This window comes from Gopherus evgoodei, chromosome 1 (genome assembly GCF_007399415.2).
Source record: "Gopherus evgoodei ecotype Sinaloan lineage chromosome 1, rGopEvg1_v1.p, whole genome shotgun sequence".
Taxonomy (NCBI): Eukaryota; Metazoa; Chordata; order Testudines; family Testudinidae; genus Gopherus; species Gopherus evgoodei.
Genome location: NC_044322.1, coordinates 5,903,610 through 5,916,105, shown reverse-complemented (window position 1 = coordinate 5,916,105; position 12,496 = coordinate 5,903,610). Strand labels below are relative to the sequence as shown.

Genomic DNA, 12,496 nt, shown 5'->3' with positions numbered 1-12,496 from the left:
GGGTCTGCCACCAAAGTGCCACCAAAGACCCGGACCGCTGCCGGGTGAGTGAAAATTAAAAAGGTGCCTCTTGCCAGGGAAGGGATTCTTGGTCAGGGCTCGCGGGGCCCTGGTGGGGCCCAGGGCCTGGGGCAAATTGCCCCACTTGCCCTCTCTGGGATTCTAAACCAGCTGTTACCACCCCAGAAAGAAATCTTGGAGTCACCGGAGATAGTTCTCTAAAAACTTCTGTTCAGTGCACAGCAGCAGTCAAAAAGGCTCACAGAACGTTAGGGAAGGGATAGATAATAAGACAGAAAATACCATAATGCCACGATATAAATCCATGGTGCACCCACATCTTGAATACTCCTGCAGTTCCGGTTGCCCCATCTCAAAAAGGATTTAGTGAAACCGAAAATAGTTCAGAGAAGGGCAAGAAAGATGATCAAGAGTATGGAATGGCTTCCATACGAGGAGAAACTAAAAGATTAGTTCAGCTTAGACAAGAGATGACTAAGGTGGGATCTGATAAAGGTTTATACAACCACAAATGGTGTGGAGAAAGTGAATAGGGAAGGTTTATTTCCTTTTTCCCACAATACAAAAACCAGGGACCACATGATGAAATTAATAGGCTGCAGGTTTAATACAAACAAGAGGAAGTACTTTTTCATACAACACACAACTAACCTGTGGAACTCATTGCCATGGGATGTTGTGAAGGCCAGAAGTATACCTGGGTTCAAAAAAGAACTGGATAAGTTCTTGGGGAGAAGATGGTCAGGGATGCAAGCCCATGGTTGCGGTGACCCTAAACGTCTGACTACTAGAAGTCAGGGATAGAAGACAGTGGTGGATCTCTCCATAATTGCTCTGTTCTGTACACTCCCCTTGATGCTCTGGTAAAGGTCACTGTTGGAGACAGGATACTGGGCAAGATGGGCCATGATCTGCCTCTGTATGGCAGCTCTTGTGTTCTTAGTAGATGGACCACAGGTCTCAGCCAGTCTGGTGCTTCCACTATTCCTATGTTTTTACCTTTCTAATTAGCTAACTATTGAGAAGGGTTTTTTTTGTTGTTGTTGGTGGTGGGGTTGTTCTGTTTTAAAATAGAGCTGATCTGTAAGCTATGCCAATCATCTCTGTCCCCAGGAATATTTCATTTGATACAGATCAAGAAGATCAGGAAACAGGAGTTCAACCCAGAAGCACAGAACTTTAGGCTGATCACCAGAACAAATGAAGGTACAAATAAAAAGCAAATCTTTACTTCTGTAATCTCCTGGCAATTGTGGCCTGGGTTCTACCGATATGTGTTCTGGACTCATCAGTCATCCCGTAAAGATCTTTTTTACCCCACTGAGCAAATGGGGGGAAATGAAATACAGTGTGAGTAAACTGGCTTGTCCACATGACTAGGTGTCTTTAAATGTGCACAATCTGCTTTGTTACCAGTCACATTTTCACTTTATAATAATATTTGAAAGGCCAGCCAAGTTCCTTCAAGTGGACACAACCCAGAGGTTACATCTCTCCAAAGTCCGTAAAACTAGTCCATCTGGCTTTACCGGAAAAAGTGACGTAATGGCTTTGACAAAACACTCCCCGAAATATTGAAATCCTCCTTAATGTTCCTGGAAGTGTGTAAATGTTGTAATAACCTGGCACCACCAGGCCACATGCTGACAGAGGGCTTGAGCTGCATAGTCATTCACCGCTTGGTCCAGGCCAAGACTGATCGTCTGATAGCTGTTCAGCAGCCTGTGTAACAGGAAAGTGAGGGTCTCAGCTCAGTGGGGCCACGTCAGAGAGTAATAGAAATGTAGGGCTGGAAGGGATACAAGACCAGCCAGGAGTGGAGGAAGCTTCCTAAAAGTGGGGGGGCCACTGGCACCGAAACCATGCCCCACTCACCCCTGAGGCTCCACCCTCCCCCCAAGATCCCACCCCCTGATTCCTCCTCTCTGCTCCCTCCCCTTATCATTCACCCTTACGGCTGGTAAAAAGTGGTGGGGCCATGGCCCCCGGGTTCCCCCTGTTCTGGTGTCCCTGAGTCCAGCCCCTTGGTTCGTGGCAGGACCTAGTAAACCTAGACAGTCCCTGACAGCTATTGGTCCAACTGTAGCCAGGAGCAGCTGGGCCCCTCTAGCTTCTGCCCCTGCTACCCTCACAAACCAGTCAGGGATGCCTCAGGTTGATGGAATCGCCAGTGAATTTTATTTATATCTATTTCCTACCACCACCGCCTTACTATCTATATACAGGATTTTACAGCCAGGCTTCACAAGCAGCAGACCAGAGTCACCAGTCCCTCTCAGCCCCTGGCCTCTCCCTGTATCTTCCTGCCCTCCCAGCCTTTATAGCCCATGGCTACTGGCAGGTGTTTCTAGTTGCCAAGCAGGCAGGGCTATTCAGCCAGCCCCGATCCATTCCCCTTGATTGGGGCTGGCGTGGCAGGGGGCTGATTAAGCACTTCATGCCCGGCACCCTGTCACACCAACCTGTTCTTAAAAACCTCCAGTGATGGGGATTCCACAACCTCCCTTGCAAACCTAGTCCAGAGCTTAACTACCCTTAGAGTTAGAAATCTTTTTCTAAATATCCTAATTTCCACCTCACAAATCCTTGTTACAAATGTTACAATTAGCACCAATGGGCACTTTTGTCACCAAAGGGGCCAGAGACTGAATGGAGAGGGCAGGTGGAGATTCCTGCTCCACCTAGAGAGGATCCAGCTAGGAGAGAGATGAAGTGTATATCAGGCCTTATCCAAAGCCCATTAAGTAAATGGAATGACTCATTGAGTTCAGTGGGCTTTGAAGCAGGATTGTGTGGGATTACTTGCCATCTGTCTGGTGGATAACCAGAGGACTTTAGTCTCTGAGGCCATCAGTCCATGTTTCCCTTCCTGGTCATTTCATGCATCCAGGTAGAGTTCCTCTAGGCAGCGTCAACCCACTCCATGAACTCCGTTGCAGAGCAGTGGTGCTGTTGGGAGAGCTCGCTTTAAACCTTTGACCCTTGCGCCTGTCCCTGATTTTCATTCGTTGTCTCCTGTGCACACTTAAATCTTGGGTTATGTTATCCTGGGTCACCTAAGGAGACAGGGCCTTTTGTTGATCTGGTTTGCTGTGCTCACGATCTCTGGATTTAAATAGGCTGGCACCTTTTGTGAGCACTCACATTCCTGAGTCATGCACAGCGCGCCATTGTTTAAAATCATGCACAGCGGAGATTTCAAGAACAAAAATTAATTGAGTTGCAAAATGTCCAAGGCAGAAATGCCTAAAATAACTATTAAAAATTCCTTTTGTTCATCCTTATTTCGCCCACACAAAGATTAACACCATGTCATTGTGATCCTGTTTTTCCCCGATGAAGCTTCCGATGACCTAAACACCCTGCCCTCTGTGATTTCACAAGTATGCTGTTCTGAAAGGGACTGTGGTGTGAAAAAATAGCAAAGTTGTGAAATCATCAATTATAGTTAGTGAGATTTCTAGGAAAGCCTTGGCCAGCAATTGCCTAGTGACAGGAGATTAATTCAGCTAGAAAATATTTCTCCCGGTTATGACAGTATTAGGGATACACAATCCTTCCTGGGATTAAAGGGGCTGAGATCAACTAGTGGGAGGATAAGGAAGGTTTCAAAGTCCTGTATAGAATATTGGAATCAGAAACTTACTAGCAATACAAAAGACAGCCTCCCTAACATCTTCTGCGGCTGATTTTCAGATGGGTGTACAATGATTATTGTGATATTTCACAGTAAAATAAATCTGAATCAATATACAACAGCAGTGTGTGTCCTAGCCATCTGAAATATACATGTGGCCCCTTTACCATAGACTCTGAGCACCTCACAATTTGTAATGTATTTATTCCCTTAGCACATTCCTGAGGTAGCAATGTGTTATTATCCCCATTTTACAGACGAAGAAGTGAGGCACACAACGACTAAGCCCTGGTCTACACTGGAGCAGGGGGGAATCGACCTAAGATATGCAACTTCAGCTACAAGAATAGCGTAGCTGAAGTCAACGTATTTAGGTCGACTTACTGCAGCGTCTTCACGGCACTGAGTTGACTGCTTCTACCTCCCCGTCAACTCTGCTTGCGCCTCTCATGGCGGTGGAGTACCGATGTCAATGGGAGAATGCTCGGGGATCGATTTATCGTGTCTAGACTAGACACGATAAATCCATCTTTGATAGATCGATCGTTACCTGCCGATCCGGTGGGTAGTGTAGACCTGCCCTAAGTGACTCACCCTAGGTTATACCTAAAGTGTATGGCAGTACTGGAAGTTGAACCCAGCGCTCTTGGATACCAGGCTACTGTCCTACCCACTGGGCCATCCTTTCTCTCTGACTCAGCTGACACTCTGTATGAGTTTAATGACAATAACAACTAGGCAAATACTACAAAATATTTTCCACTTGAATTTTTAATCTAAGGTCCTTCCCAGACCTTTGTACAGTTGTATGCCAAGATTTTACTAGCAAGAGTGTTAGCAGAAAAGGAATTTTAAATTTGTAAACCAGAAATCTAGGAGAAAAGGAATTACATTTAGCCAATAAGATGCCAGGAAAAGACTCCATCACACGGGGCTTACGACCAATCACAACAAGGTTGTGGTTTGCGACCAATCACAACGAGGTAACAGAATGTGAATTTCAGATTTCCAATGATGAGCTGGAGAGTTAACAAACTTCACCCCCAAAATATGTTGACTTGGTTTTAATAATGAATACATTTGAGAAATTTGTTATACTTTCTTGGATCCTCCATGAACACAAAAAGAAGTGCAGTCCTTCCAAAACCCACACAATACAAATGATTAGTTCCAATAATACTTAACACTTATATCACTTACCATATTGAAAGTGCTGTACGAAGGTAAAGGGCCAGATTTTGAGCTGGTGTAAACTGCCTTCACCAGTTGAGGATCTGGCCCTAACTAATTAAACTGCCCAATACTTTTCAGAGATAGATGAGGATTATTTAATCCTCATTTCACAGATTGAGAAATCTTGTAGGCTGGGTGATTTGCCAGAGATTACACAGGAAATCTTGGGCAGAGATTGAAACCACATCTCCTGACACCCACACACTATTTTGAGTAGTTGTATTATAGTAGTGCATAGAGGCCCCCATTGAGATTATGGCTCCATCATGCTAAGCATGGTATACTCACATAGTAAGTCCCTGCCCTCAAGATTTTATAGTCCAGGTAGACAAGCCAGAACTAAAAGGGAGAGGAGAAAGAGGCACGGACATGTGAATTGACTTGACCAAGGTCACACAGCAAATCAGTGGCAGAGCCAAGAACAGCATTCAAATCTTCTAAGTCCCAGAGCAGTGCCCTACGGCAACATTGCCTCAAATCTGCCTTTCCTCCCAAGAATCGTTGAATAGGTTAGAGTAACTCTGCGGAAGGTTTTAAATTGGAATGACCGGGGAGCCACGGGAGGATGGGTATCAGGGCTGATGGGATTGTTTCGTACTGTGAGTGTATTTCTGGGCAGCAGCTTGCTATATATGCTTGATTCTAGACAGCTGGGATTTAGGGGGCCCAGAGTGGGAGGAGTCTTTGCACAGCAGCCTTATTTCCCTGTCAATCATGCATAGCCTCCATTGCTATACAGGTTGAAAACTGTTTAGCAGGAAGAAAAAGGTAATAACGGTTCCAACTGAAAATCATAATGGAAAACTGATGTGGAAAGCCCCAAAATCACCCCAGTGGGGATGGTTTCAGGATCTCCCCCTCGCATTTGAAATCCCCATGCTCTGTGGAATCCCAAGATGGAGTCAGGGTTGATGGGGCACTACATTACTGCGAATAAATAAAAACTAATGATAATGTAAGTTCCCTATTGACAGGTCTCCCTGGTGAGATCTTATAGACGTAAACATCCTCTGTGAAGCATGGATTGTAAAGGCCTCAGGGCACAGATTAGGAGTTTAGCTCTGGTCTTCCTTAGCCACCTTTCTCCCACCAGAGGTTTCTGAATGCTACTCTCTGCCCTGTGGATGGCTGAGTTTCAGAGATGATGTGATCCATGGAGATATTTGTCTTTACTCAGACCCACTCCCATTGAAGTCTGGGGTGTATGTGTGTGTGCCTAAGCACAGATTGCAGGAATGATGTCCATAACTTCATCGATTTTAGGGCCAGCAGGGATCACTCTGATCACCCTAATCCGACCTCCTGCACAAAACAGGCCATAGAATTTCACTCTGCAGTGGAAGAAACTATTCTTCTATAATCTATCTTTTGCAAAATCCTCTCCTTTAGGATCTTTGAGAATGGGAGGTGCAATATTAATGGTCTCATTGTTAGGGCCCTACCAAATTCCCAGTCCATTTCAGTCAATTTCATGATCATAGGATTTTAAAAATAATAAATGTCATGATTGCCGCTACTTAAATCTGAAATGTCATGGTGTTGTAATTGTAGGGGTCCTGATCCAAAAAGAAGTGAGGGGGAGGTCTCTAGATTATTGTAGGGTGGATCACCCTGAGCATTCTCCCGGCAATTACAGACCGGTAGGTCTAACATTGGTACCAGCAAATTAGTCGAAACAATAGTTAAGAATAAAATTGTCAGACACATAGAAAAACATAAACTGTTGAGCAATAGTCAACATGATTTCTGTAAAGGGAAATCATGTCTTACTAATCTATTAGCGTTCTTTGAAGGGGTCAACAAACATGTGGACAAGGGGGATCCAGTGGACATAGTGTATTTAGATTTCCAGAAAGCCTTTAACAAGGTCCCTCACCAAAGGCTCTTATGTAAATCAAGCTGTCATGGGATAAAAGTGAAGGTCCTTTCATGGATTGAGAACTGGTTAAAAGACAGGGAACAAAGGGTAGGAATTAATGGTAAATTCTCAGAATGGAGAGGGGTAACTAGTGGTGTTCCCCAAGGGTCAGTCCTAGGACCAATCCTATTCAATGTATTCATAAATGATCTGGAGAAAGGCGTAAACAGTGAGGTGGCAAAATTTGCAGATGATAGTAAACTACTCAAGATAGTTAAGACCAAAGCAGATTGTGAAGAACTTCAAAAAGATCTCACAAAACTAAGTGATTGGACAACAAAATGGCAAATGAAATTTAATGTGGATAAATGTAAAGTAATGCACATTGGATAAAATAACCCCAACTATACATACAATATGATAGGGGCTAATTTAGCTACAATGAGTCAGGAAAAAGATCTTGACGTCATTGTGGATAGTTCTTTGAAGATGTCCACGCAGTGTGCAGAAGCGGTCAAAAAAGCAAACAGGATGTTAGGAATCATTAAAAAGGGGATAGAGAATACTGTGTACAGATATGGTCTCACCTCAAAAAAGATATTTTAGCACTAGAAAAGGTTCAGGAAAGGGCAACTAAAATGATTAGGGGTTTGGAGAGGGTCCCATATGAGGAAATATTAAAGAGGCTGGGACTCTTCAGCTTGGAAAAGAGGAGACTAAGGGGGGATATGATAGAGGTATATAAAATCATGAGTGATGTGGAGAAAGTGAATAAGGAAAAGTTATTTACTTTTTCCCATAATACAAGAACTAGGGTCACTAAATGAAATTAATGGGCAGCAGGTTTAAAACAAATAAAAGGAAGTTCTTCTTCATGCAGCTCACAGTCAACTTGTGGAACTCCTTACCTGAGGAGGTTTTGAAGGCTAGGACTATGGCAGTGTTTAAAAGGGAACTGGATAAATTCATGGTGGTGAAGTCCATAAATGGCTATCAGCCAGGATGGGTAAGGAATGGTGTCTCTAGCCTCTGTTTGTCAGAGGATGGTGATGGATGACAGGAGAGAGATCACTTGATCATTGCCTGTTAGGTTCACTCCCTCTGAGGCACCTTGCATTGGCCACTGTCAGTAGACAGATACTGGGCTAGATGGACCTTTGGTCTGACCCAGTACGGCCGTTCTTATGTTCTTATGAGATGAGATTTTACGGTCCGTGATGTGTTTTTTATGGGTGTGAATTTGGTAGGGCCCTATTCATTGTTCGCCCCCATCTGTCTCTTGTCTTATACTTAGATTGTAAGTATAAGATAATACTCTCTTTTTGTTCTGGATTTGTACAGCGCCTAGCGCATGGGGTCCTGGTCCATGACTAGGGATCCTGGTGCCAGGATAATACAAATAATAATTATTTATTAGTATTACATTCCCAATAGGGCAAGTGTCAGAGTGTCATCTGTAGTAAATATCCGTCTGTCTTCTCTTCTCATTTAGGTCACTGGAACAACTTCAGAGCCCAAACCTCAGGGCTTAAGATGACAGAGAATCCAGAGAAAGAAACAAAGAGCTTGTAAAAAAAAACCCTGAAACAAATATATAGAGATATGAAAAAGTTGCATTATTAAATAAACTCGCACAGCAATAAAAGGAAAAAAAAAACGGATGCAAACTAAAAACTCAAGCAATCAAACCAGCGATGACAACAGATCTGAGTCTGAAACACGGTGACAACCACGGACGTGACACCCTTTGGAATGTTCCCAGAGATGGGTTGGGGGAGCCAACCGCTTATCTCCTGCTTGTCCATGATTTCAGGGGTGTGGAGGAGAAGACAGAAGGGATGTGCTGTGAAGAGAGAAACTATGGGCTCTGGTTCCCAGCTGTTTTGTATTGCTAGCCAGTACCATGGGCTACCAGTGAACCAGAACAGGAGTCTTGTTCCTTCTACAGTTATCATCTTAAAGGAGACCTGCAAAGAGAGAAAATCGCCATTATCGCCATTGTTTCCTTTGTAAGCATCGTTGTGATGTACAAAGCATTTAAAACACAAACGATATTACTTTAGAAATATCAGCGCTTGAGTCTATTTTAGCCGGAAGACTCCTTGGAGGACTGGAGAACTAGTGATGTTATAATCTGATCATGGCAAATCTCCCAGGGATGTAGCCTCTTTGCAGACTGACCTAGGCCCCAATTCAGCCAGGAGTTCAAGAACAAACATTAATCCTGCGAGTAGTCCCACTTCCTTCAGTGAAACTATTCATGTTCTTAAAGTTAGGTGTCATGCTTCGGTTCCTGGCTGAATCAGGGTCCTACCTAGGGATGGCACAGAGGGAAGAGGGCTTTTAATTTAACTGTTTACAGAGCTTTATATATCCTTTGATTTACTTACTGCCTATTTAATTCAAACTCCAGACAAAGAGGAAGGAGGAAAAACTCTCCTTGTGAAGGATTCGAACATCCTTCACCCTCTGTCAAAAACAAAGAACCTTCTACTCCAGTTCTCTCGTCCTCGAAGGCAACCTCCAGCGACAAAATAGAGACGACAAGATTTGATATTCTTGATATTTCTAAGGTGGAAAAGAAGCACATTTTTTCTGGAAAACTCTAAGAGTGGAAAAGGCTGGACCTCCTTTATGCACCATAAAGAAAGAAATGCAGACCCAACAGATTATTTTTTCTCTTTGCAGGTCACACACATTTACTTTTCGAGGCCATATGGTGATGTAGAGCTCCAGGTTCTAAAGATTAAAAACCATTCATTACACTGCTTAGAAAGTCCCATGATAGCGAAGGGCACGATTCATCCCTTCTGTAACTGCACCACCTTCGACAGAGTTACCCCAGGGTTGAATTTGGTCCAAGGTGTGAATTTCTAACCCAGTGTGTTTGTTCCATGCTCATGTTTTTTTATTCTTCCCATTGAGAATTGCAACGGGCCTAGTGCTTTGGTTTGGTTTTATGAACGGTAGGAAATTCCCTGCATAGCTGCCCTCCCAGATAGACATTTTCTAGGCAAAGCATCGGCTAACACAAGGATGAGCACCTGATCCTTCACACAGCTTTTGCTCTGGTAATCCTACAAGAATGTTTCCCCACCGCTGGCTAACCAGACACCATTGTTACTCGTTTATTGTCAATAGGTTCCTTTATGCACCTCTCTCACCCCGCTACTCCTCTCTGAGCACACACGTGATACAGTGCAAACCATACTCTGCTCTCTAAATCCAGAACAAACCTACTGAAATCAATGGAGCTACTGCAGATTTACACCAGTGTGGCTTAGAGGAGAAGCAGGACCATCATCTGTGCAGTGCCTAGTGGGTGAAGGGGCTTAACAAAATGAATGTTACTGAAATTCCTCTGGGGTTAAGTCCAGACCGTGAGAGGGCAGCAGAAACAGTTCCTTGTATCCATCAGCTGGGAGTTTCACAGGGCAGACTGGGACTTAATCGATTAGCACAGCCTTCTGCATGGTAGCCAGATTTTGATATTAATAATGCCAGTATAAAGCCAGAGCAATGATACTGGCAGTGTAACAGAGATCTGAGTCTGGCCTATTGACTGTAGCTTGTACATTACCAAAGTCAACGTAGACTCTTGCATGGAGGAGGCGTCAGGCAAAAATGTTCAAACTTGAGTGCCTACAGTCGAGCACCCAACTCCATGGTTAGGTAAATAAATGACCTGGTTTTCAGGCGTGCACGGCACCTCTGCTTGCGACTGCATCCATGTGAGGGCCACCAGAGTTAGCACTGCGTTAGTCAGATCAGGCAGGCTCCTAGGTTACTGAGGTTGTCTTCAATCACCAAATCCATCTCAATGCAGTTCTAATCCCAACTTCAAATTCTGGGAAACCAAAGGCAGATAAAGGCACCAAAAGGAGCGATAAATGTCTCAGCACCTACCAGCAAAGCCCTGAAAAATTCAGCGTTTGCCAACGATAGTGCTTACTGCTACTATCGACCGCATTCTGCTAAATCCTGAGGTGTGTCTGATACTGCCAGGTGGTCACTGGGAACCACAATACCCACCTGAATGGCTGACAGCAATTTAGACACCTTCACAGGTTCTTGCTGGCACATGTTTGCAAATGAGACAGACAGCACCACCCTGAACCAGCCCCATATTTCACCCCCTCAGAGTATGAGTCTCTGGGAGTTCCAGACCCTGCTTGCCCCTGGCTCCAGGGGAGGAGTAAACTAGACCAGCCTTTCTCCTAGTGCAGGTTACTCCCCCTCCGGGCTGTGCTGGCCATTGCCCTGGGCAGGGGGAGCCTACTCATGGGAGATGGGGAATTGGGGACCATCAGTAGCTGCCCTCCCCTCTTGCAGGGTCTGGAGATGCAGCTAGCCCCCGCCACAGGGGAGCAAGGGGGTGAATTACACCCTTTTCCTCCCCTGCCTGGGCTCACAGCCAGGCTCACCCCTAAGCCCCGTCAGTTTGCAGGTGGATGGAGAGCTTGCTTTGCCTGACACACACTAGCTGAGCGTGAAGCCTTGTGCCCAACCTCAGGAGCTGCCTCTGCTCTGATGGTAACCACAGCGCCATACTGACGACCTCGGGCACAAGGAGCCTAGTCCTTCCAGTTGCTCAGAGTCAGTTGGAGCTGAGGGTGCTCAGTGCTTCCCGAGATCGGGCCCAGCGGAAGAAAATGCTGCAGCGATGAGGTTTGAAATGAGGCTTCCTAGCTTCCCACCCCCATCTCCCATCCCAGTCAAAATGGCCTGGAGGTCCCTGCTGCTCTGTCTTATTTCTTAGAAACTGCTAGGAAACTTTAAGGAAGACTAGATGGGGCCAGGGAAATCCTTCCTACCGGGGTGCCCACAGTATGTGCAGGGGGCTGATGCAGCCCATGGTGTCACATAAAGTGGCACCCAGCCGCGCTCTCCTTGTGGCGGCTGGGTGAGGACTAAGCCGATCAACAGCAGGTTTGACTCCAAGCAACAAGCCATTTCTGGTCCTTGATCCAGGCTGATCGGGGCAAACGCTATGGTTGTACTTATTTTCTATTGAAACTTTATGTTAATTTATAGGCAAATTAGGGGGCTGATCCTGCTCCCACCAAAATCAATGGCAAAGCTCCCAGGGAGCCTGGTGAAATGTCCCGGCCCTTGATGCCACACAGATTGGACATCCTCTCTCGGCTTATACTTACACATCAATGAAAAACATTTCCTTGCTAACATAGCCTGCAAAGATGGAACCTCTGGAGTTCTCAGAGCTCTGGGGCTGAGATCTGAACAATGCACTAAGGTAGCTCTTAAACACATTATTATGCCGGCATATATATATATACACGTCTCTCTATATATCTTACATAGTATCTACCGACTATATTCACAGGAGGGAGCATCTCCCAAAGGGAAAGCAGAGCCATTTCTTCTCTGTCCATACGAGGATGGTGCGCGGTAGCATTGATGTGTACACTGCCTGGCAATAGCTTTGGGGGATTTTCAGATGGTTTGGTATAAGTATTTATCCCTGGGTTTGGTTTTGTTAAATCTATTTATTTGGAGATCCATATCTGTCTGATGAATCTGATTAAAGTGTTTCTGAATCCACATGCCTGGTGCCTTCTTTTATATTCTAGGGTTGCTATGGTAATTTTCATAACTATGCATCACTGCCTGTATTGAGCTAAGACTCCCATTACCATGGTACCTGAGCACCTTTATGACACCATTGCTGTAGTATCCCCATTGTACAGATGGGGAACTGAGGCAGACTGAGTCTAAGGCCCAGATCC

At 44.9% G+C, this 12,496-nt stretch overlaps 1 protein-coding gene across 1 annotated transcript in view; it reads left to right on the top strand.

The window, feature by feature from the left end:
* The window catches only part of CHRDL2 (chordin like 2), a 73,914-nt gene extending 61,643 nt beyond the window's left edge, over window positions 1-12,271 (top strand). Inside the window, exons 10-11 of the mRNA XM_030556798.1 lie at window positions 1,135-1,227; window positions 8,242-12,271. Coding sequence (XP_030412658.1) covers window positions 1,135-1,227; window positions 8,242-8,321 — 173 coding nt within the window. The 3' untranslated portion in view covers window positions 8,322-12,271. The remainder of the gene's footprint in view (window positions 1-1,134; window positions 1,228-8,241) is intronic.
* Window positions 12,272-12,496: the final 225 nt, after the last annotated feature.